This window comes from Molothrus aeneus, chromosome 5 (assembly GCF_037042795.1).
Source record: "Molothrus aeneus isolate 106 chromosome 5, BPBGC_Maene_1.0, whole genome shotgun sequence".
NCBI classification, from domain to species: domain Eukaryota; kingdom Metazoa; phylum Chordata; class Aves; order Passeriformes; family Icteridae; genus Molothrus; species Molothrus aeneus.
In genome coordinates this window covers 22,617,150-22,642,176 of record NC_089650.1, presented here as the reverse complement: position 1 = coordinate 22,642,176, position 25,027 = coordinate 22,617,150, and the positions used below count along the sequence as shown (strand labels likewise).

The window sequence follows — 25,027 nt, the reverse complement described above, 5'->3', positions numbered from 1 at the left end:
CTGACAGAGCTCAGGAAGCTTTTGGACAACACTCTCAGGCACAAGGTGTGACTCCTGGGGTGTCCTGCACATGGCCAGCAGTTGGGCTCGATGGTGCTGATGGATCCCATTCAACTCAGTTTGTTTTGTGATCCCATGATTCTATGATTTTTTTTCCAAAGTTCAGTCAGAAATTCAAGAACTCCCTTTTCTCCTATTCTGGTATGGATAAGTGCTTTCAGGAAGGTCCTTCCTATGAGCCCATGTGATTTGGTGCACTACAGAATCATAGCATGATTTGTGTTGGAAGGGTCCTTCCAAGATTTTCTAGACCAACATCGTTGTCATGGGCAAGGACATCTCTCACTAGACCACGTTGCTCAAAGATTTATCCTACATGGCTTGGAAATCTTCCAATGAAGGCATCAACAACTTCTCTTGTCCCACCACCTTCATAATGAAAAATTTCTTCCTTGGAACCTACTTAAATCTAACTCCTTTCACTTTTAAATCCTTGCCCCTTGCCCTGCCACTACAGGCCCAGGTGAAAAGTCTTACTCTGTCTTTCTTATAAATGCTCTTCATATGTCAAAAGGCCACATTGAGGTCTGTGGGGTTCACATTCTCTGAGCCTGAGAGAAGCAGAGAAAAGAATAATTGAAACAATTCTTATCTCATTTGCTGCACCTGTGTTGTACCAAAGTAGAATGCAATATGGAGATTGTTTACTCAAAGTAATGGGGTTTTGTTTCCTTGGCCTGTCAGGGCCAAACACGTGTGCAGACTGCTGGTCAGCAGTCAGTCACAAGATTCTGGGCAGTGGTGGGCAGTTGGGTGCTTGTGCAGGTTCAGTTTAGATGTAATGTGATATAGTGTAATATAATGTAGAATAATATAGTATAATAAATGAATGAATTAGCCTTCTGATATCAATGGAGTCAGATGCATCATTTCTCCTCATTGTCAGGGTTGCCCTGTTTTCTGATAAAGATCTGCCCAGAGCCTTGTCTTCTCCGGGCCTAAAAACCACTGCTCTCCCAGCCTTTCTTCATGGGAGAGGTGTTTTAGCTCCCTAATCATTATCATCGTCCTCCTGTGGAACTCCTCCAAGTCCTTCTCGTTCTGGGGACCCCGGAGGCAGATGCAGTGCTCCACGTGAGGTCTCATTAGAGTGGACTGAATGAAGAGAATCACCTCCCTCAACCTCCTAGTTGTGCTTTCTTTTTTATGCAGCCCAGTGTACCACTGGCTTTCTGAGCAGCAAATGCACATTGCTACCTCAAATTTTCACCCACCCATATCTCTGAGTCTTTCCGTGCAGGGTGCTTGCGTTCAGTTCACCCTGCAGTCTGTACTGATGTTTGGAATGGCCCTGGCCTGGGTGCAGGGCCATGCATTTGACATTGTTGAGCTTCATGAGGTTCACGTGGGTGCACTCCTCGAGCCTGCCAAGGTCCCTGTGCATGGTGTCCCTTCCCTCCAGTGAATCAGTGGCCCCACTGAGCAGGGTGGCACCCACAAACTTGCTGAGGGTGCACTCCATCCCACTCTGTTGTTGATGAAAATATTACACAGTATCTGAATTGCAACTATATCTGCTAATTCCCTGAAGACCCTAGGATGAATCCCCTTAGGGGCCATGGATTTCTGCTTATTCACGTTCCTCAGACTGTCTTGAACCTGATATTTTCTTACAGTAGGGGAGGGACTTTGTCCCCCTGGTCTATGCCTGGAGTTTCACAGACTTAGGAGATTGGAAAGAGAGACTGCCAGTGAAAACTAAGGCAAAAAAATTGTGGGGTACCTCAGTATTCTCTATGACAGCAGTCACTAAATCTCCTTTCTTTTTTATTGGGGGGCCCATTTTATTTAGTCCTCCTTTTCTGGCCAGTGTATCAACAGAAGCCCTCATTATTCTTCATGTCCCTTGTCACACTTAGTTACAGATGTACTTTAGTTTTTCTGATTCCATTCCTACACATCTGGACAGGCCCCAGGCACTCTATATCCTTCCCAAGATATGTCCCTGCTTCCACCACCTGTGCATTTATTCTTGCACTTCACTTTGACCAGAAGGTTTTTACTCAGCCATATTGGTCTTTTACCTTCCTAGCCTGCTTTCTTGCATGTGGGAATCAGTGCACCTGCTCCATGGTACAAATGTCCTTAAATAACTTTCAGGCTTGATTAACCTTCTCCTTGATCCCTGAGGGCAGCTTTCAAGGGGTTTCCATATCCTATTTTCTTAAGCAACTGAATTTAGTTTGCTAAATTAAATGTCTTGTCTCTGTGCTTTGCCTGGCTCATATCCCCCAAATTTGTGACAGGTCTGGGCTCAGGCAGCAGCCCAGGCTGCAGCTGCTCCTGACCTCTTCAATTAGTTAATGTTTGCTGGCAAGAACAGGTCGAGTACTGCTTCTCCTCTGGTTGGACTTTCTTTCACCTGATAAAAATTCATCTTCAACATGCTCTAGGAGTCTCCTGGATAGTTACCCAGGCTTTCTGTGCCACGTTTCCAGCAGATGTCAGGTTGGCTGATGTGCCCCAACAGGAGCCTGTGGATATGATGGCACCCGCAGTTGAAGAAAGAAGCTTCATCAGCATCCTCCTTCCTTTGTTTGGGTGGTAAATACTGACAGTGAGGTTTCCTTTTTTGGCTTGGCCTCTAGTTTTGTACCCAGAAGCTCTCAGGTGTTTGTCCTGGTTTTCTAACACAGTTCTTTGCAATTAATCCACTTCTTTGTTTTCACATAGAAGACAGCCTGCCCGGCCCTTTTTTCCTGACCCCTCTCAACAGCATTGCCGTGTTTTTCACCTGGGGCTGCCTAAGTCTGCACAGTAACTTCAGTGTTTTCTCAAACCCTTCCTGGTGCTTGTGCTACTTCACATATGTTGTGCAGATAAGTTCATTCTGACTTTTGGGTGCTTCTGGTACAAGAATACCCCCCATAACTAAAATCACAGAGTTACTCATGGCAACTCAAACCTGCCCTTGATGTGACTGTACACTTTGTGTGATTTGAAAGACATCTTTTGTCCATGCATGATGGTTTTATTTAAAAACTGATTTATCATGATATTCTAAACCATAATGCATTGTTACATGAGTAAGAAAACTTCATGTCTCAATAGGGAAGAACTTATCATTACATACTGTTCAGTTTACAAAAGGACTCCTGCCCATGACAAAAGTTTTTTGTATTCATAGAGATTTAAAGGCCCCAGACAGAACACCAATCTCTTAAAATAAGAAATCCATGGGCAGAGTTTTGGTTGGCATTAGGCAGCAAATTTAGGTACTACACAGATACAGCTTGCTTTTTTTTTTTTTATAATTACCTTCTTACAAAAATACTCAGATTTTTTCAATGGTTTTATTTTTGTTCAAAGTAAGAGAAAAATAGTTCCTTGATCATTCCACACCACAAAGTTTTTGATAACTTCTGAGCTCAGTTAAAGGAGAATTTCAAGAATCAGTTCAGATCAATCAATCAATCAGTTGAATTGCTATGATTCTTTTACAGTTTTAGTGCACATGGTGAATGGAGCAGGGACTGTGACAGTGGCTGGGCACAGCCACACCATCCTGGGTCACTGAGCAAGTCTGCTGGGGTGGGGTTGGTGTGAGGTGGAGCCAGGGAAGTGGAGCCAGTGGAGTCAGAGACCCACAGGGACCCCGTGGAAGGTAAAACCTGAGACTGAATGCAGCCCCAAAGTCAAAGGGTTAAAACCAGCAGGTAGAGTGCAGAGTTTCAAGTTTGAGAAGACTTGAAAAACAAATCACCTTCAAGTCTGGCAAAGGAAAAGGGAGAAAGAATGTCCAGCCAACAAGAAGTATGTTTTCCTTGTGGGAACAAAGTCCTCTTGGATGCAGAAGTACAAGCAGAACTGCAATGGAATCTGCCTGTACACTGTTACTGTGATGAATAAATCATTTTTGCTTTGCACTTCTGGCCCAAGGTCGGATTTTCCATCATGTGGAACTGGCAATGGAGACCAACTTTCCTTCCAAATGTCATTCTGTGTTCAGGGAATCTGTAGTTCCATAAATCTGAAAGCACAGAAAAAGCTGTGAGAGGAACAGACTGGTCAAATATCTCTGCCGGCAGCTTCTGCAGGAAAGAAAGTATTTTACAAGAACAAAAGGGTGTTAAAATCCCTGTCTGAAATGTGCAAATGTTTCTCTTTGTTTCCTATTTCCTTGATATCATGTGGGTACATCCACCCTGAGCAATGAGTTCAGCTTACTCATTCACAGCTCTTCATAGAAATTTTTCTAGAAAGACATCAAACTAACTGTGGGGACTCTTATGGTTTTGTTCATTACAGACACAGTTTGATAAGCAACTCCCAAAGAAAAACTGATTTATGCTGCCTGGGTCAATTTTGAATTGATTTTTTAGGGTGTGATTTTTTTATTGTTGTGGTGATGAGGTTTTGTTTGTTTCTGGGTTTTTTTTTGGGGGGGGGGATTGTTTGTTTGTTGTTTTTTTTGGGGGGCTTCTTTGTTTGTAGGGGTTCTTTTTGGGGGGGGGTTGTTTGTTTGTAGGGTTTTTTGTTGTTTGTGGGTATTTGTATGTTGAGGGTTTCTTTGTTAGTGGTGTTTTTTGGTTTTTTACTTTTGTTTTTAACTGTGCCTTCTAGTGGTGATCCCAGCTGTAAAACTATCTTTTTCAATGGCACATAGCTTTATTCTCCATGCAAAATATCATATCCATCAGTGCCTATTAGGGAGAAGACTGTAACAGGCAATCAGTGGCAGAAAGATGACCCATCTGCAAAAATCCTTCAAGAATTCTCTTAATCTCATAAAAACAAAAACAAAAACAAAAATCCTGGGGCCATGAGACTTTTTGAGATCATATGCAAGCAAAGTGTGAAACTGTTTGGTAAAATATTTGTTTATGTCGGTGATGGTTGCCATAGTTTTGAGAAGAGAAAGCACTTCGTACCATCACTGAGAAGAGGAATTTCCTCCCCAGCCCGTGCCAAGATATTTTCACCTTAAGAAATTGTATGAAAGCTTGGAAAGCTCAGGGATAACACAGAAGATCAAATAGCGATCACTGATGTGTTGACAAGGCGAAGTGTGGCTCCACGGCCAAGTCTGCGCGCAGGTGCGGCGCTGACAGAAGGGATGGAGTGTGCTCCTGGGCGACACTCTGCCCCTTGTGAGGGCTGGCAGGAGGCTTTGGAATGCTGAAAGAACAGTGCCTGGATGCCTGCGCAGGCCCCTCCGTGCCTCAAGGAGGGACAGGAACCACTGCGCGCTGTCCCTTCCCTCCGGGCCGTGCCCGAGGTTCCCTCCCTCCCTCCCAGGGCCGTGCGGGTGCTCGGGGCCCGGAGCGGCGGAGAGGAGATGGAGTGTGCCGGACCAGCGTGGGGAAATGTACACGGCAAAGGCAGGTGGTGAGCAAGCAGACTGACAGCCAGAGTCCTGCTGCGATTCGGCCCTGAGCCTGACCGTCCAGGTTTCCCTAAACGATTTCTGTATTTGTGGCTATTTCCCGTATATATTGTACTCCGCAGATTTCGGCAGCCACAAAGGGAGAGACAGGGAGGATCTGAGGAGGAGTCCAATACTTCCACACACGGCATCTATTTCAGCATTTCCCACACTTAGAAAAGTTCCACGTACAATCACTTTTCACTCAACATCCAGGTAAGACAGACTTCGTACCAAGAGGAAAAGCAAGGTCAGGTTTGCTGTCAGCCCCGCGGCGGTCCCAGCTGGACAGGACGGGCTACCAGGGGGGCAGTGGCTGGGGAAAGGAGCTGCTCTGGGATGCGAGTAGAGCTGTGGGACGGTGTACAGCTCCTCTGTTTCCACACAGACCTCGGAAGCCCTTTGAGTGTTAATTTGGGGTCAATAAATGTGCCAGTTCAAGGGCTGCCTGCAGAGATTCAAGAAACAGAAAATAATTAAAACCAATGTTTCTAGAAGGCAATAGCCACATGAGGCACACACAAATCCGTCAAGGGAACGTGTGTGTGATTAACACATCAGTGGCAAAGACGGGCGCGGAGAGGAGCCGGGACGCGGCGCCGGGGCGGAGCGGAACGAGCCGCGGCTTTGGGCACAGCGCTGCCAAAGAGCTCCTGATCCTGGGCACCTCCCTGAGCAGCTCCTCTTCCCTTGGCTGAGCCGGGGAGGGTCGCACCGCCGAGCGAGCTTCGGACAAGGAGGGCAGCGCCGTGCTCGGCAAACGCGAACACGGAAAAGAGGAAAGTTTTCACCTCTCGTTGTGCTGTCGCAGCTTGTGCAAGTTCGACCGAAGAAACGCGGAGTTAAACTGGTAAATTATGACCTCTTCTCTCCACAGCGCATTTCAGTACTCTGCTTTGTTCAGGGTACACATCCTTCACTTTCTAAACGTTCCATAATAAGTTTACCATCAAACGACGTGCAAACATACGCACAGTGTGTATCTAGCTCTATGATCCCGAAAAATACAGCGCACCCCTAAAAACAAATTAGATTTACGTTCCCCGGCGCCAGCATCACAAATGTGCACCCCCGGACACACACAAATTGGATTTACGCTTTTTTTCAATCACACATTGATTGCCCCGCGTACAGTTCTGCCATCGCTCTGCGCCTCCCAAAGCACGCCCCACTCTCCTCCCTATGACACGGGCATCGTCCCGCTCCTCCCGCACACTCACAACGCTGTCCGCGGATTTACACACGTATCGCCTCGTTCCTGAAGGAAAGCACATCGCTCTGCGCTGTTTTGCAGACAAATCACTGCGCCCGACGATGCACGCAGTGCTCAGCAGCCCCGTATCTGTGAGTCGCCCTGCGCCGCCGTTCCCGCACTCCCCACCCTCTGCCAAAACCACATCGCTCCGCGCCCTCAATCCACGTGAGCCTTACATCCCGACACTCAGAGCCCTCCGCACCCTGACACACACATCGCTCTGCTCCCTACGACATACGGCACCTCCTGCGCCCAGCAAACACACAGATCCTTCTGCACCAGCTGACAAATATTGTTCAGCGCCTGCTAGGGCATCCTTTCGATCCTCCCCGACGGAAGAATCATTCTGATCCCCGACGGGCGGACACGGCCTCTGCTGCTTCCCTCTACAGCCATTGCTGCGCGCCCCCCGACACACCCCTCAGTCAGCGCCCGGCGAGGCGCGGATGCCTCCTCTGCCGGTGACACAGGGATCGCTGTGCGCTCCAAACGGCGAACACTCCGCTTTGCTCTTCCCAGGCACACGCGCGTCCCTCGGCGCCCGCGGAGAGCGCGCACATCGCCTCACTGCGCCCGCGGTGTCCCCGCCCCGCTGTGCCGCGCGAATAACTCTGCATTTTGATAGCCAGGGAACGGGAATATCCACGTGCATGGATCTGGGGCGACGGCGACGACATCTTTCTACAATCCGCGAGAAGTCACAGTGCTCGGCAACCCCGTCTCGGAAACCGCCCCGCACACCAACGGAGCGTGCAGCTCGCAGGGGAAAACAGCAGCCGTCCCCATGGACACCGAGGCTCTCAGCAAATACAACAGATCCAAGTAAGCTGCTTCTGTGCCAGACCTCCTGGACTATCTTTTTAATAAGAGAGCTGATGCTATGGCGATCTGCACTTTGCTGTCCCGTTCGGTTTTTTGTTTTTTTTTTGGAAAACAGAGGTAACGGTGTGGAATCATTGTAAATTGTAAGGAAAGTGGGACGTGTATTGTTTGAGGTAAAAGGATGGGCTCTACATCTGCTTCGGAGAAGGGAACGTTCATAATTCGCTTGAAAAACCCTGTGAGCTCGCTTTTGGTACATGCACGGATAGGGGGTGGCGGGTTAGACAAACAAGTGCAGTCTGTGGTCCCAAAACTGCCGAAACACATCTGTTCCTGACTGCTAGTACGAGGTGCTTCCCTCTTGAGCTACGCGGATGGTTGACGGTGTGAATGGGGAGCATTTAAAGCACAGGCGGTTGCAGATGACGGCCCTGTGCCCTTGTTTTTCAGTTAGTTTGTTTTTGAGCAAAAGGCTCCGAGATGAATGCTCTCCCTCCTTCCCTCCCATCAGTAAGCGTTCTCGCCCCGAAATGCACAGTCCGGCACAGGCAGTAGCCCCGAGCAAAGGTTCCCCAGTGCGGCTCTTTCCCGACTTTCGTGCGCCCCCCGCTCTGTCCCCGCCGTGTCCCCGCGCCCCGCACTCTCCGCCGCCGAGCGCAGACGGGGCTGCAGCGCGCGGGCAGAGCCGGGGCCGCGCCGCTGCCGCGTTCGGTCCGACCTGAGTGAGGACTGCGCGGAGCCTCCCCGCGGGCGGGCCCGGCCGCCTCCTGCCCCTCCCGCCCGGCGCTGATTGGTGCCGCTCGCGGCCCGAGCGCGCGCTGCCCCGGGCCGCGCAGCCCGCAAGGGACGCGGCGCTTCCAGCGGGCCGGGACAGTGGCCGGGAGAGCTCGGCGGGGCCGGGCAAGGCGGCTGCCGCCTGCGCCTTCGGTCTTGCTGCCGCGGCCCTGAACCGAAGGCGGATAATGAGCGGCAAGATACCGCGAGCTCTCGGGGAAGGAGGCGGCTGCCGGCGATAGCTTTAGCCAGCGGTCCCGAGGCCGGGAATGGACGCGAGCGAAGCGGCTTTAGTAAAAACAGGGCGAGCCCGAGGCTCGGGCGGCGAGCCCGCCCGGGCCCGCTCTCCGGCGGTGCCGCCGCCGAGCCCCGCAAGCCGCTGCTGGAAGGGGGAAAGGGGCGGGGCGAGACCAGGGTGCGTTTCCCGCCCCGAAGGCGGGGGCTTTTCCCGGGCTCGCGACAAACGCCCAATGGCAGCCGGCCGCTGCCGCGCGGGCGGCCAATGGGCGCGGGCAGCGGGGTTATAAATAGCGGCGGCTGTGAGCCGGGGGCGCAGTAAGCGCGGAGCGCTGTGAGCGGCGGGGTGATGGCGCGCACGAAGCAGACGGCGCGGAAGTCGACGGGCGGCAAGGCGCCCCGCAAGCAGCTGGCCACCAAGGCTGCCCGCAAGAGCGCGCCGGCCACGGGCGGCGTCAAGAAGCCGCACCGCTACCGGCCCGGCACGGTGGCGCTGCGCGAGATCCGGCGCTACCAGAAGTCCACGGAGCTGCTGATCCGCAAGCTGCCCTTCCAGCGGCTGGTGCGCGAGATCGCGCAGGACTTCAAGACCGACCTGCGCTTCCAGAGCTCGGCCGTCATGGCGCTGCAGGAGGCCAGCGAGGCCTATCTGGTGGGGCTCTTCGAGGACACCAACCTGTGCGCCATCCACGCCAAGCGCGTCACTATCATGCCCAAGGACATCCAGCTGGCCCGCCGCATCCGCGGAGAGCGCGCGTAATTCGCTCCCGGCTGGGCACTGAGGCAACCCACACAGACCCAAAGGCTCTTTTAAGAGCCACTACATGCACAATAAAAGAGCCGTAACACTATTTCAGAACACACTGTAAAGATACAGATACATGGGCAGCGTCCCTCATTGAAGCACATTTCTCGTAATAGAATAGTACTCACAATGGCTGTCTGGGAGGCACGACACGTGCACTAAACTAAGCTATAGAGGTGCTTAGAAACTTGTTAATACCAGGACCATGTTTATAGTGTACATCTCATGCTCTAGCAACTGACTGACGTATTAGCAAAAACTAGTAAGGCTCACTATTATTAAAGAAATTGAAAGGGTTTTTTTTACGCGCCCCACGGCCCCAAAACGATAACCAGTGTAACAACTCTTTTATTGTGCATGTAGTGGCTCTTAAAAGAGCCTTTGGGTCTGTGTGGGTTGCCTCAGTGCCCAGCCGGGAGCGAATTACGCGCGCTCTCCGCGGATGCGGCGGGCCAGCTGGATGTCCTTGGGCATGATAGTGACGCGCTTGGCGTGGATGGCGCACAGGTTGGTGTCCTCGAAGAGCCCCACCAGGTAGGCCTCGCTGGCCTCCTGCAGCGCCATGACGGCCGAGCTCTGGAAGCGCAGGTCGGTCTTGAAGTCCTGCGCGATCTCGCGCACCAGCCGCTGGAAGGGCAGCTTGCGGATCAGCAGCTCCGTGGACTTCTGGTAGCGCCGGATCTCGCGCAGCGCCACCGTGCCGGGCCGGTAGCGGTGCGGCTTCTTGACGCCGCCCGTAGCCGGCGCGCTCTTGCGGGCAGCCTTGGTGGCCAGCTGCTTGCGGGGCGCCTTGCCGCCCGTCGACTTCCGCGCCGTCTGCTTCGTGCGCGCCATCACCCCGCCGCTCACAGCGCTCCGCGCTTACTGCGCCCCCGGCTCACAGCCGCCGCTATTTATAACCCCGCTGCCCGCGCCCATTGGCCGCCCGCGCGGCAGCGGCCGGCTGCCATTGGGCGTTTGTCGCGAGCCCGGGAAAAGCCCCCGCCTTCGGGGCGGGAAACGCACCCTGGTCTCGCCCCGCCCCTTTCCCCCTTCCAGCAGCGGCTTGCGGGGCTCGGCGGCGGCACCGCCGGAGAGCGGGCCCGGGCGGGCTTGCCGCCCGAGCCTCGGGCTCGCCCTGTTTTTACTAAAGCCGCTTCGCTCGCGTCCATTCCCGGCCTCGGGACCGCTGGCTAAAGCTATCGCCGGCAGCCGCCTCCTTCCCCGAGAGCTCGCGGTATCTTGCCGCTCATTATCCGCCTTCGGTTCAGGGCCGCGGCAGCAAGACCGAAGGCGCAGGCGGCAGCCGCCTTGCCCGGCCCCGCCGAGCTCTCCCGGCCACTGTCCCGGCCCGCTGGAAGCGCCGCGTCCCTTGCGGGCTGCGCGGCCCGGGGCAGCGCGCGCTCGGGCCGCGAGCGGCACCAATCAGCGCCGGGCGGGAGGGGCAGGAGGCGGCCGGGCCCGCCCGCGGGGAGGCTCCGCGCAGTCCTCACTCAGGTCGGACCGAACGCGGCAGCGGCGCGGCCCCGGCTCTGCCCGCGCGCTGCAGCCCCGTCTGCGCTCGGCGGCGGAGAGTGCGGGGCGCGGGGACACGGCGGGGACAGAGCGGGGGGCGCACGAAAGCCGGGAAAGAGCCGCACTGGGGAGCCTTTGCTCGGCGCTACCTGCGCCGGGACTGCGTAGGTCGGGGCGAGAACGCGTTCACCTTTGCTTCCCCTCGTCACCCGTGACAATACACATTGCGGGGCAGGGGAGGGGGCATCCACCTCAGAGTCCGTTTTCTAAATCAAAACAACAAGGCACAAGAGCACCGGATGGTCTGAAAGCACCTCTGCAGTCAATGCTCCCGGTTCACACCATGTTACGTTAACGTAGGTCAGCCGAGAAATTACCATGTACCAACTGTCAGGAACATGCTTCGGCTGTTTTAATTGAGAGACCACCGACAGTATTTGTTCTTTTTTCTAACTCGCCTCCCCTACAGTGTACATACACCAAAACGGATTCCCAGGGCTTTTAATAAGAATTATGAACGTCTTTGTGTCCGTTGAATCAGATGTGGGACATACCCTAAGTTTACCACAAACTCTGTAAATCCTGCCTTCTTTATTAGATGCTTTTACACCGTAAATGCACATTCCCCCCAGCCCACCGCCGCAAAAAACAAAAACAAAAACAAACAAACAAACCAAAAAAAACAAAAAACAAAAAAAAACAAAACCAAAAAAAAAAACCAAAAAAAAGAAAAACCGGGATAGGTAGGAAGTCGCCACAGGATCAGCTCTTTTACTGAGAAGGTGGGTGGCTCTTAAAAGAGCCTTTGGGTTGAAAATACCGAAGAAAGAACACAGAAGCCGTCTACTTGGAGCTGGTGTACTTGGTGACAGCCTTGGTGCCCTCGGACACGGCGTGCTTGGCCAGCTCGCCGGGCAGCAGCAGGCGCACGGCCGTCTGGATCTCCCGCGAGGTGATGGTGGAGCGCTTGTTGTAGTGCGCCAGGCGCGAGGCCTCGCCCGCGATGCGCTCGAAGATGTCGTTGACGAAGGAGTTCATGATGCCCATGGCCTTGGACGAGATGCCCGTGTCGGGGTGCACCTGCTTCAGCACCTTGTACACGTAGATGGAGTAGCTCTCCTTGCGGCTCTTACGCCGTTTCTTGTCACCTTTTTTCTGCGTCTTGGTGACGGCTTTCTTGGAGCCCTTCTTGGGCGCGGGGGCAGACTTGGCCGGCTCGGGCATGGTAACGATTCCTCTCGGTACAGCAGCACTGACGATTTCTCGGACAGAGAACGACGCGCACCTCCGAGAGCGCCGCTTTTATAGAGCGGTTATGCAAATTAGGGATTCCCGTAGACTAAACTGTTATTGGCTGAGGCAAGTGTTGCAGCGATAGCGCTCCGTCCTTCATCGCCATTGGTCAAATCTGGATCCGCGTTCCTATTGGCTGTTTTAGGCACATCCCTGTCTTAGCCAATTGGAAGTCGCGCCGTCCGCTAAGGAGGTATATAAGGCCGAGCTCTGAACTTGTAATTATTGCAGTTTGTCACCGAGTTCCTTTGTTCAGCTGCAGTCATGTCTGGGCGTGGGAAGCAGGGCGGCAAGGCGCGGGCCAAGGCCAAGTCGCGCTCGTCGCGGGCCGGGCTGCAGTTCCCCGTGGGCCGCGTGCACCGGCTGCTGCGCAAGGGCAACTACGCGGAGCGCGTGGGCGCCGGCGCGCCGGTGTACCTGGCGGCCGTGCTGGAGTACCTGACGGCCGAGATCCTGGAGCTGGCGGGCAACGCAGCCCGCGACAACAAGAAGACGCGCATCATCCCCCGCCACCTGCAGCTCGCCATCCGCAACGACGAGGAGCTCAACAAGCTGCTGGGCAAGGTGACGATCGCGCAGGGCGGCGTGCTGCCCAACATCCAGGCCGTGCTGCTGCCCAAGAAGACTGACAGCCACAAGGCGAAAGCCAAGTGAGCTGAAAGGCTGCGGACTTGAACTACGAGAAACCCAAAGGCTCTTTTAAGAGCCACCCACAAATTCAGAGAAAGAGCTTGAATTTCATTGCGGTGGTAAAAGCCCGCGGGAGTTTTGAATAACCCGCGCGGGGGGGGGGGGGGGGGGGGGGTCATCCAGTTATCTCTGATATTTTGACTATCGGTGCTGGACGCGGTTCCGCGTACACAGCACCAGCCGCGCTCTGGGGCGGGGCTGACACCAGTTCCAGGAAGCAGCTCAGCCCTTCCGCAGCCAATCCCTGTGCCTTATGGGCATTTTGAAAGCTACCAAGGCGCTAATACCCTCCCCGTACCAATTCAAGTGCCCCTCGAGCTGTTCCGCACTCAAACAGCACATTCACCAGCAGATTGCTGTTCCCCCACACCCCTCCCCAAAACGGCGGCAGCCACAGCATTCCAGCCCAAATGTTGGTGGCTCTTAAAAGAGACGTTGGTTTTAAATACGAAGTTAGCGTATTTCCAGGTGGGGGCTTACTTCTTCTTGTGTGTTGCTTTTTTGCCTTGGCCGCTTTGGGCTTCACCGCTTTCGCCTTAGCCGGGCTCTTCTCTGCTGCCACCGCCTTCTTGGGCCTGACAGCCTTTGTCGCCTTGGGACTCTTGGCTGCTTTCTTGGCTGCAGGCTTAACTTTCTTGGGGCTGTTCTTTGCTGTCACCGCCTTCTTGGCGGCGCTGGCGGGCTTCTTAGCCGCCGTCTTCTTGGGCTTGATTACTGTATTTTTTTTTTTTCTTAGGAGCTTTTTCCTTCACTTCCCCGGGTTTCTTGCTGAGGCGGAAGGAGCCGGAGGCGCCGGTGCCCTTGGTCTGCACCAGGGTGCCTTTGCTGACGAGGCTCTTGAGCCCCAGCTTGATGCGGCTGTTGTTCTTCTCCACATCGTAGCCGCCGGCGGCCAGCGCCTTCTTGAGCGCGGCGAGCGAGAGCCCCTTGCGCTCCTTGGAGGCGGACACGGCCTTGGTGATCAGCTCGGTGACGCTGGGCCCCGCGGGCTTGCGGGCTTTGGAGCCGCTCGCCGCCTTCTTCGGCTTCTTGGCGGCGGCCTTGGCGGCGGGGGACACTGGGGTGTAACCGGGAGCACCGGGCAGGGCCGGCCCGAGCCCCCCCGGTTATTGCAGCGCGGCGGGCGCTGGTTGGCCCCGCCCGGTGTCCGGCCGCCGCCCGGTGCTCCGCGCTCCGCCTAGTGCTTCCTCGGGTGAAATAGAATGGCTTTTTTCTATTTTATCTGTCACGAAATCGTCCTTTTTCTACATCTGTGAGGCCGTGGGAGCGGCTGGTTTTTGCCTGTTGATGTCTTGTCGCGAAAAGAGTTGGATTTGAGTAGCTAGGGGACAAGAAATCCCGAGTCCAGGAAACGGATCTCAAGAACGCGAAAGTTTTGTTTTTCTTTGTAAATTAGAAATTCTTCTTTAAAGTTAACGTGAGTCAGAAAACTCAGTATTAATCTTCAGAGTGTCCTTTTTACCTTAGATAAGAAAGCAAACAGTTAGAGTCTCATTCTTCAAAATAAAAGGTTTTCAAAGAGAGTGAGGTAGCACAAAGCTATGCTGCCGCTTCTCCTACTGAGGTTTATACCTCTGGCTATTGTGAAACACTAAGGTACAATTTTTTTCCTTTACTTCTAAAGTTTCCAGACGTTCCACACTTCTATGCATGAAGTACGAGACAGAGTCTTTATCCCCCTCTTTGAAACACTTTCCTTTTTAACGTAGCAAAAGGCTCTGCAATATCAGTAGAATAATTTGGGAACTGAACACCAAAGATTAAAAAGTTTGTGTTAGACCACAGAGCTTCATGTAAGTCTCTGGTGCACAGAAATAGATCACACTCTAAATGGAGCACACAGTGCTAAGTCTGTAAAATTTGTTCACGTGATTCATTAACATGGAAAAAGAAATGGACAGATCTTGAGTCTACAAAAGATGTCAGAGCAACATTCTATTCATATTTTGGTCTGAAGCTGGAAAGAAAAGCCACAGTTTTTGCTCACTGCCCTTTTTCTGTGTTACAGATCATGTCACAGCTGTTTCTGTGCATAAGAGCTTTGGCTGCAGCACAAAGTGAGGCAAAGCTCTATATGCAGGTTGTGGTGGCTCCCCCATTAGCATGCATACATTCTTACCAGCTACAGCTTTGGGTATAGTTTTGTGTCTCTGTCAGGAGTTCCCAGTTCCTTTACCTTGAAATTTAATGGCCATCAATAGTTTAGCAGGGCCAGATTGCTGCATTTATTTATACCTCACATAAACAAAATGCACTTGAATGGTTTAGGTATGATGCTGACCAGTTATGACCAACTTCCCTTTTTCTTTTTGAACAAGATGAAAAATCTGCGTGTGGAAAAATACCACCTCACTTCTCTATTTCATTCCACTAAAGAACAGTAAAATGAACCTCTTGAAGACTTTGGAAGACTCTTGATTTTCAATTAATTCACAAAGTCTGATTCAAAAAACCCTAAAATAGGCACTTTGACATTTTCTTACATAATTATGGTAAAAAGGACTTTAAGAAAATAAACACATTTTTTGCATTTATGTTTTCTTTCTAACTCCTCCTTGCCATCGAGGTCCCCTAGGTGAGGAATTATGATGTTATGATGAGGCAGAGAGTGCAGTAAGATGGAAAATTCAGCAAATCTGGATCTGGGTTTTTAAACCATGTTGGAAGTGGGATGGCCTATAGAGTAAGGTTCACTGGAAATTTTACAAAGCCAAGAGAACTTGATGTATGACATTTACTCCATGTCATAGTAGGGGGCATAAAGAATTGAATAGTGAAATTGTTGGCATCCCCTAAAGTTTCCTGCAATCAGGTGGAGGACTGTGTGTCTGCTCTGTCCCATCCAGGTCTGGTAGAATCCCTGATGTCCTTTAAAAACTAAATGTGTTACGGTGCCTAAGCAGGTTTGTGTACTCACCAACCCTGCAATCACCAATGCCAATACCTGTGTTGGGACAGAAGCCTTTCTACCTCCCCCATTCTCTGCAAACCTTATTTTACAAGAGTAATAATGCATCACAATAGCACACTTCCCTCCAGCCTGTAATGTAATATTCCCAAGACTGTTTTCCTTTACACACACAGCTGGCACACAGCTGTATGCCTAAATCCTGTATAGTGGTGCCAACCACAACACCAACCATCTCCAGAGGAAAAGCTTCTCAGTATGTGCCACTGCAACACTGCCACACATTGTGGTAGTCCTCATCTGACTCCACTTTTGTCTCCACCATTCTCTATCAAACGTTAAATTGAGCAACTTGAGGCTAAATTTTGTAATTATTTTAGAGGCTCCTGCTTATTTGATTTTCCTCTTCTGTTTTTATTCCAATATTCCCTTTCCTTATTTGTACAAAGATTATATAATCTCATGACCATTTTATATACAAGCACTCAAGTCATTTTTATTAGGAGAAGGATGCAGAAGTATAAGAGAATAATCAAGCCCTACAAGGAGATAGGAATACAGCATCACATCATAGAGTAGTAAATACACAAAGACTGTGGCTCATGGCTCACCCTCCTCCCCCAAAACCTGCTGTTTCTTGTGTGATTAGCAGCACAAAAAGTTGTGAAGTTGTGCACCAGAGATCATTACTCCAGTCGTGGTCAAACTTAATTAAGATAGGTGTAGCAGCACATATTGCCCTGCAATGCAGACATGAAGAATAACAGCTAGGAAGGATCCTTACTGGGAGAGAGTCTCCCTCCCTCTTGTGCATTTAGCATCACAATTACAGCCAGCCTTGCTACCTCACCCTAGAAGAGGTGAAATTAAGAACAGCAGGATCTCAGTGGCATTCCAGGCTGTCGGTCTCTGCATGCACTGTCAGTATGGACAGAGATCTCTGCTAGAGCAGCAAGAATTTGCCAGAAAATCCTACAGAACGATTTTTTTTTTTTTTTTTTTGCAGGTGCTATCAATGTGAGCCAGCTTGGACTGCAAGAGATGAGATCTGAAAGCCCCTTAGGCCCCTTCCCAGACAGCATGGAAAGTATAGATTATTGTAACCAGTAAGAAATACCTATTAACTTGCAAAAATATATAGTAATCCAAACCAGACTTAGTGCCTGCTAGCCAACTAAAAAAATGGCAAAATCAGGGTAGCTTTCCAACTATTGCATGTTCTTATCAATCATTGCATGTCCCTTTTGTGATATTTGGCTCTGGGACACAAAGCCAAGCGGCCACCATAGATGACATTAAAATTCCTAGGAAAAGGACTTTACAAAGGTCCAGTGTTCAGCTGTTTGTACTGATACTGAGGATAATTCTTCTTCAACTCTTTCTCCTATTCCTCCCGTTCCTTATGACTTTTCCACATGAACACCTAACTGCACTGCATTTCACATTGCCGTGGCTTTCCCAAACATGTAAAGCCCATCTCTGTTTTGGAGATAGAAGAACTGAGAGTCATTCTCAATTCTCAAAAATACAGTTGCTCAGATCCTCCCATTTTAGTCTGATTCACATTTTCTACCCTTCTCCTGCTGAGACCCAGCTATAGATGTTAATTCTCAACATTTCCTGTCAGCAAAAAAAAAAAAAGGTTCAGAGATGATAAATCTAATTTCATAAAGGAAAAAAAAAAAAAACAACAAAACAAAACAAAACCAAAAAACCAAAACCTGTTCAAAATGCAATGAATTTGTCTGCTCATTTTAACTTTTAATTTGCCACAAACCTGAGCTCGCTGCCATGCACACACACAGGCAAGGCCAAGAAGTCAGCTGCAGGTGGGATCAGGATGAGGCCTGGAGAGGGGCTCTGGGCTCAGCCCCAGCTCCGTGCATTGCGTGCTCCCTGGGGCAGTGGGACCATGGCCAGGCAGGGCTGTGGGGAACTTGAGACTGGCCCTATTTCTGTGTTGCTGGGATAGGGGCTGATGGCTTCAGCGGGGCTGGAATGGCCTCCTGGGACCAGAACAGGGCTGGGGGAGCCCCAGGAAATGCTGGGCAGGGATGGCAGGGCTGGTGGTGCCCTGACAGTCCCCTCCTTGGGGCAGCAGGGACTGTAAAAGGCTCTCAAAGCTACTGGTTCAGCAGCTCTCTAGATCCAGACAACAGGGAGCACTTTTGGCCAAGTTGAATGGTGTTTGATTTCAGCCTAGTGTAGACAGAAGCAGATTTCAGTTATAACAAAACTCTACTGCCACTTGCACTTATTGACACTGGATGTACTCACCAGGTTTAGGTTCAGGATGGCCTGGAGCAACAGCTCCTGCACCTCAGTTTGGTAATTCCCAACTCTTCCGCCATCAAGCACATAAAAATGTGGGAAGGCTTGACTCACCTTTTGTAGGGCCCAGAGCAGCCAGTTGCATCTGAAACAGCCTTTCACCTTTATTTCAGCACACTCACAAGGAAACGTCTCAAGAGCAGCCAGCTTCAGTTTCCAAAATTTCCATCTAAAATAATAGTATTTCTATCCCATGCAGCAGTCACAAAACCCAAAGGGGACAGCAGGGAGAGCAGCTTGTTCCACCTTTCAGCTGCTGTCTGGAGAAAATCCTGACCCACGGTTTTGGTTTGGGTGGCAATGCACACGTTCTCCCCACCAGCTCCTGGTGGGGACTTGCATCTTTTCCCATCCCACTCTGAACCACGACATTCACATCACTTAGGCACTTTTATTTCCTCTGAGGCAGCTGGTCTTAAACTGCTGGCTGACTGCAGCTCTTGGCTCCCCTTTGGTGCCCACCCTGGTCAGGTAGAGAACAACCACCTGCAACTCCACTTCCCGCAGAGAAGCCGGGAAGATGAGCTACCACCTCTTAAAAACAAGCTCATAATGGCTCAGAAGAGGTGGACAAGAACACTAGAGGGAGAAGAGGTTGTCCCTCTCCTACCTCTGTGTTGCTGGAGGATCGAAGATGATGTTCCCAGCACTTTTCTAGAGGACACTGGGATGCAGAGCCACCAAAAGAAAGGAGCAGTTTGGCACAGATGTCCAGCAGCTGAAATGCTGCTCTGAGCCAAGAGCAAAAATAGCTGCTGGTATCACTGCACCTGTGAAGACAGGGGAAATGCATGAATTTGGGCAAGCAGGCAAATTCAGAGAAGAGCTAGAGGAGGAGGAATGCTTCTGGTGGGCTGTTTCGCCGCCTTATTTTTCAGCATGTGTAAGGTCTGTTATATAAAGTGCTTAGTTGTGGGATCTTGAATACATCCTTGTGTCTCTTGTTCCTTTTCCACTAACTCTTCTGGCAGTTTTGATGAACTGATGGACAGATTCTAAGACTTTTTTTAAAATTACCAGCATGAAGCAATATTCTTTCCTTCTTGCTTACACCTATTCAAACAAGGACTCCTATCACAGCTGTCCAATCACTTCCATATTAATAATCTAAAAAAAAAGACATTTTGTTCCAGAAGCCTTACAAGGGAAATATTCTTGTTGGCTTTACAGAAACCTTTTCTTTTCCAAGAAATATAAAGAGAAGAATGCAGTATAATATATCCTTAAACATGGGAAAGTCTCAACCATCAAAGGCCCAGAACAAGGGAATTTAAAATCTTGACCTGATCAGTATTATAAAAGCTGTGCCAGGTCAGAAGGTAGCTTCAGGGAGCAAACATTCATCTGAAACTAAGGCCACCTCCATTCACCATTTGTTCTGCTCTGGGGGTAATGAGCAAACCATTGGCTTCCTCCCTGCCTCTGTTTCCCTACATATAAAGTGAGAACAGGAACCTCCAAAGTTCATTGAAAATGCTGCAGAACAGCAAGGAAATGAATTGTCTGTAGCTCCATGTTGATAATCAGAGCTTCCAAACTGATGTGATTTTTGAGTTTACATCAGGAAATGCGTCAGCCACCATATGCTTCCCCAAATATAAAAAGTGGTGAGAAGTAGGTGGCCTGATTATCAATGCCTACTTGCAATCCACCATGCTATGGAGGAAAAGATCCCTCCTGAGGAGCAGATTTTAGGGAAGGAGGCTGCTGTTTCCTAGGCTCCCTCATGACCACTGGCTGTGGGAAGACCTGCCTACAGAATGGCTGAAGAAGGAAGAGTTCCAGGTGCAATGATTGCTGTGTGCTGAAGCTAAAGGAAGATGATGCTCATCTTCAGATATCACTATAAAGAGGCACAAAGTACAGCAACATTTTTGCTTTTAGAGATCCAACACAGCTCCCTGACTGAACCAGGTTCAAGGCAGGGCTGACAGGAAGAGAACATATTCACCCCTTCTGCCCAGTTCCAGGTCTACAAGTCTGCAGAGCTGCTTCAAGTGTGAAAACATTTTTTTCTAGAGCTATACCAGCTCACTACAAAATGTCATCTGCTCTGAAAACAATCACTAGATGTCTGATGTGCTGCAAATATAAAATAATACGCAGCCTAGAGGGGAGCCCTAGGATACTACAAGAGATATTTGTCAAAATCTGATTTTGGTATCAAGAATGGAATTTTTCTTTAAAGGCAGAGTCCACAAACACTTTTCAAAGCAGGTTTGTCAAATACAGAGACTTGATTAATGATGGGCATGAAGGCCATCCCAACAGCCATATATCTCCTGCTGAATACTGAGTTAAGTATGGATGCAAGCAGTGGTACCTGTATGATAAACATTTGGGAGGTACAGAGGGTCACACTGCAAGCTCATAGCCAGATGCCCATTTCTCTTTGGATCTAGAGAGATCCATCCCTCTTGTGCAAGTGTTCTGTGGTTCAGAAGTGTTCCCAAGTCTTGCTGGTGTCAGCAGGGTCGAAAGGTACCTGAAAAATCCATAAGGAAGATGCACCACTGCCACACACAGTCTTCCTTCCACAACAGCATCTCCTGCTCACTGCAGGACAGCAAGGGCTGGTTAAGGGACCTTCTCTGGCCCAGAGCAGCAACTGTGGGACAGGATATTTGAAACTGGAACATAAACCTAGCCAACCTGTGGGACATCGAATGAGGCAGGAAAGGGATAAAGGGATAAAGGGATAAAGAATTGCTGTCTATAATTTGTCACATATTATAGAGCAGGTGCCTGGAAGAGATGGACTGGAGGAACTTTTGGGGATGACTCTTCCTTCTCCTGGCTCTAGAGGGAGCTTCGGCGTGTGAATAAACTGCGTGTGAACCTCTAAAGAGGGCTGAAATGAGGTGACATGCATCTCTAGCTGAAGTTCAAGGTAACAGTTTTTAACTTTTCCTGGACTTCCTTAGGCCTCTGTGTCTCCATCATGTTTCTATAGTGCCAGATGGGAAGGTTAGTCAATGTAACACAGCAGCTTTTGAGGCTCCTAGGCAATCTCAGCCAGAATTTGACAAAGCAGTCAAGATTTCAAAGACCCTGACTTCTTCAAAGTTTTACTTTACTTTACTGAAAAATAAATAAATTTTGTAGGTGAGAAGAATCCAGACTTCCTTCTTTCAAGAGAAATGTTGCCTTGTGAACTCAGCCATCAAGAATCCATCGGAAAAGAGACACAAGAAACCAGGTTACCTGGTTTCTACCTTATACCAACATAATAGGTTTCTTTGCAGCTCTGGAAATATGCTAACAATTTTCTATTTTCTGTAGTCCTGGAGAGGATGGGTAGCCACACTTGCTCTGGAGTGCTGCTGCCCCTGCTGGGAGGGTGAACAGAGGAAAGGCCCCCAGCAGTGCTGATGCTGCACTAAATGATAGCCCCAGCTGTGCCATGGCCAGTGCCAGGCTCAGGGGCAGCGTGAGGAGCTGCTCCTCTGTGCACCAGAGCCTTGTGCCACACAGCCTGCACTGAACATGGAACTAAAGCTGGAAAATGGACGATAAGCTGCTCTCTTTAAATGCATTGCAGGAATTCATTCTCCACGTCCAAATAAATACTCGATCTCTGCAAACGCTGCTGACAGTGTTTTGACAAGGCAATGTAGGATGGTGTTTTTGTTACATGAATGCTTGCTCTCAAAGCAGGCACAGTCTGTGTGCTTGGCTAATTTTCTGCTTAAATGGAACTAACAAGAGGTGTTCTCACCTCACAGGCTCCCCCCACCCTGCTCTGCTCTGTGCAGCTTTCCTCAAACCCAGCTGAGGACCCACATACGCGGGTGACCAGAGCCCAGAGCAGCCTGTCACATTCTGGAATGCTTTCAAAAAATCAATTTGGATCTACTGGTAAAGTTAATAAAAGCTGACATAGCCCTTTTGTTCCAATTTGCTTTCTTTGTTTTAGTTTTGGCCTATTCTAGTTTCTGCTGATTCTGAATTAATGTCTTGCTGTGAAAAGTTAAGATTTGTCTTTGATACAATTGAAAAAGAAAATAAAAGAAAAAAAACAGCTTGTAGATCAAGGGTCCACTAGTTAAGGTTGGAAGTACCAAGCATGGCAGAAATCTGTTAGAAAGATGGTATGTAAGTGTAAATTTACTCAAGTTTTCTCAGTTATTTGATCAAAACAATGTTAGTAAAGAAAGTGTTTATTTGAAACTCCAGCTTCAAATTTTACACATTTGTGTTCAAATGTTACATCACAGTAGCTGCAAACAGCTTTAGATCAGACATATATCCCATCTGCTGGAGAGAGCAGGAGTGAAAAACCAGTCCTTTCTGCCAAACACCCCTGAAAGGAAGAGAGCTGAGGCAATAAAACATCCTTCCTTCCCTTTTCTGGTCACCTGCTCCCACAGAGTGCCCTCAGGCATTTCAAGAGGATGTGGCTGGATGGGAAAGGGTGGAGCAGAGGTACCACTTTTGGCCAGGGTCATTGTGAGACACCTGCTGTGCCCCTTCCACCATCAAGCCCAAGCACTTTGCAGGTCACCAGCAGAGAGGCAGCAGTGCCCAGCAGGCAGCGTGGCCAGGCCTCCCCAGCTTGCAGAACCACCCAGTGAAGGTCTGACCTACTCCACACATCTGGAGATCCCTGGTAAGCTAAGATTCACTCCAAGCAGGCTCCTGGAACCTACTTAGTGACCAGCAGATGTACTTACATCTGGGCAAGTGCACTAATGGCACTAGAAGCCTTTCAGTCCTTGGCAGGTACTGAGAGAAGACACTTTTCTCCCATCCAGCTCTCATTCCCAGCTGCTCACCTTTGCTGGAGCTGGTCTTTCTAATTATCAGTGGGAGAGAAGACCAGCAGTCTCACCAGAGGGATATTTGTGAGTGTCAGCAGATAGCAAATAGCAACATTCCGTGGTATGGCCACTTCCTAGGAAATAATGTTTCTTTTTATCATATATGTCTCCTCTCTAAAATCATATTGACACCTGTAGCTCCTCATGTGAAGTGCATCCTTTCTGGGTATGCACCTTATTATAGGGGTGGAATATGGGGAAACACTCTCTTTAAATGGTGGAGGAGCCCAGGGATGATTCCTATGAGAAACCATCCTTGGCCAAGACCAACATCTGATCTTGGTGAAGTGCAGATCTGTCAGTGGGCATGAAAGTCTGGGAGGGAATAGTCTAAGAAAAATGAGTTGTTTCTCCTGCACCTTCATCAGGTCCTTGCCCACAGAGTGAGCATTGCAGGAATTTCTGACAATGTTTTGCAGCTGAGTATAGTGCAAGAAGAGAACTGGGAAAGGAAGGAGAGCATCCAAAACTTTTTCATCATCTTAGGCTCATTCTAGACCCCTTTTTTTCCTTTTCTTTGTTATTTCACTTTTACCAAAACTCGCTGTCCTAACAAGGACATATCTGCAGGCACAAATTCTAACACAGATGCAGTCACACAAAAAAAAAAAAGTGCCCTATTCTACTTGGGAATGTGAGAAAAGAACACTCCATCAACTGCAAACCCTTGCCAAGGCAGATGGGCTTCAATTCAAGCACATGCTTGCTAAAACAAAGGGAAGGGCTGCAGCACAGTTTCCTTCAGTGTCAAAGCTCACCTTCCTGTTAACGTGCAGTATGTACAGACTGTAACAGACCAGAACTGCACATTCAGGCATCTTTAAAATGGTGCTTTCTCTTTTCATGTCTGTGACAGGTTGAAATAACTCTTCCATGCTATTTATTTTTTCATTCATGTTTCCTCTCCTGCAGGTCCACCCTACATTTGACATACTATTTCACACCCATTTTAACATAATTGAAAACTAAGTTGCTGTTGAAATGAATAGTCCTAGCCTTCTCCTCTCCCTGCCTGCTGCTTCTCAGTCTCAGCCCTTTTTAAGATCAGCTCCAGTGATTGTGTGGCTACACATCCCACAAATTCAACAGGAAAGCCTCATCATTCAGTGGCAGCTAGATAGATTTCAGATTAGATAGGTCAGGGGCAAAATCAGAGCTTCCCTGTCAACAAATAGTTCTGAAGAGGAAGAATCCACCAAACAAGAAAGCAGATGCCCCATCTTCAAGGACAGCTGCTCAAAAGAAGTGTCCCCAGGACCACAGGCCCTGTGTCAATTAAGACACACATCACTTTGGACTACCACTGGGTGCTGTCAAAAAAGTTATTTTTCCTGACCCCATCAAAAGAATCTTTGATTGAAACTGGCCCTGGTTCAGCACGGAAGGCAGTGCCAGGAGTGGCACTTAGGCTGTTCCTCCCCAGCACCTTCATCACTTCTTCCCTCTGGCCACATCTGTCTGGCACAACTGCCAGGCAACAGCAGGCAGCAGAACAGGGGCTCCAAATGATCCTTTCTTTCTCATTACTGATTGCTGGGCAGGCACTTCAGGAAAACAGGAGGGCTGCTTCTCAACCATTGTGGTGCCTATGGTTAATAAACTGAGTAAAACTACAGGGTGATCACTCCTTTTGCAGCATGTTTTTATGTACTGAGATGGAGAAGAGATAGGAATTCAGGGCAATGATCTTGCTGTGGGGCTGCTTCCCTTTTATGGATTTTCCCAAAGAGCTGGGATTTTAAAAATACACTGGCCTTGAATGGAGTAGTTGGCTGGCTGATAGCTCCCCTGGCTCTAGATGTGTAGTGCAGGGAAACTTCAGTCATCAAACAATTGGCAGCTCCAGCACAGAGTAAAGTCAGTTGCTATTTCAGGGAAAGGAAAGGCAACTGTTCCCTGCAGGGAATGTCTGCACTAGCTCAGAGCCAGGAATAGGCTGCGATTTTTAAACTTTTTTTCCACCCTACACTTCAGGAAAAGTGAACACACAATGTTCATTCGCAGGGATCGTTTCCTGAGCATGGTGTGTGCTCACTGTCCCACAGGTCACTTTCCAGTGTGTCACATCCTTCTGCACAAGGGAGAACAGGAAATGGCAAACTCCCAGTATGAGGCAAAGCATTCCCATTGCAGCAATTGGTCTGCAGGAGCTATAAATTGGTCTCCTCCAGAA

The 25,027-nt window shown here is 49.7% G+C and overlaps 5 protein-coding genes across 5 annotated transcripts; 2 read left to right on the top strand and 3 right to left on the bottom strand.

The window, feature by feature from the left end:
* The first annotated feature begins 8,862 nt into the window (after positions 1-8,862).
* On the top strand, positions 8,863-9,301 carry LOC136556907 (histone H3). The gene has a single exon (XM_066550341.1). The coding sequence runs from the start codon at positions 8,863-8,865 to the stop codon at positions 9,271-9,273; it is 411 nt and encodes a 136-aa protein (XP_066406438.1). The 3' UTR covers positions 9,274-9,301.
* Positions 9,302-9,595: 294 nt separating this feature from the next.
* Positions 9,596-10,152, bottom strand: LOC136556899 (histone H3). Its single transcript, XM_066550324.1, has one exon. It carries the CDS (start codon positions 10,150-10,152, stop codon positions 9,742-9,744), a length of 411 nt encoding a protein of 136 aa, XP_066406421.1. The 3' UTR covers positions 9,596-9,741.
* A 1,447-nt stretch (positions 10,153-11,599) lies between these two features.
* Positions 11,600-12,064, bottom strand: LOC136556772 (histone H2B 5). The gene has a single exon (XM_066550154.1). It carries the CDS (start codon positions 12,034-12,036, stop codon positions 11,656-11,658), a length of 381 nt encoding a protein of 126 aa, XP_066406251.1. The 5' UTR covers positions 12,037-12,064; the 3' UTR covers positions 11,600-11,655.
* A 305-nt stretch (positions 12,065-12,369) lies between these two features.
* LOC136556732 (histone H2A-IV) lies at positions 12,370-12,759 on the top strand. The gene has a single exon (XM_066550104.1). The coding sequence runs from the start codon at positions 12,370-12,372 to the stop codon at positions 12,757-12,759; it is 390 nt and encodes a 129-aa protein (XP_066406201.1).
* A 316-nt stretch (positions 12,760-13,075) lies between these two features.
* LOC136557101 (histone H1.10-like) lies at positions 13,076-14,990 on the bottom strand. Its single transcript, XM_066550698.1, is given in 3 exon segments — positions 13,076-13,505; positions 13,507-13,852; positions 14,972-14,990. Coding segments are annotated over 3 exon segments (795 nt in total).
* Positions 14,991-25,027: the final 10,037 nt, after the last annotated feature.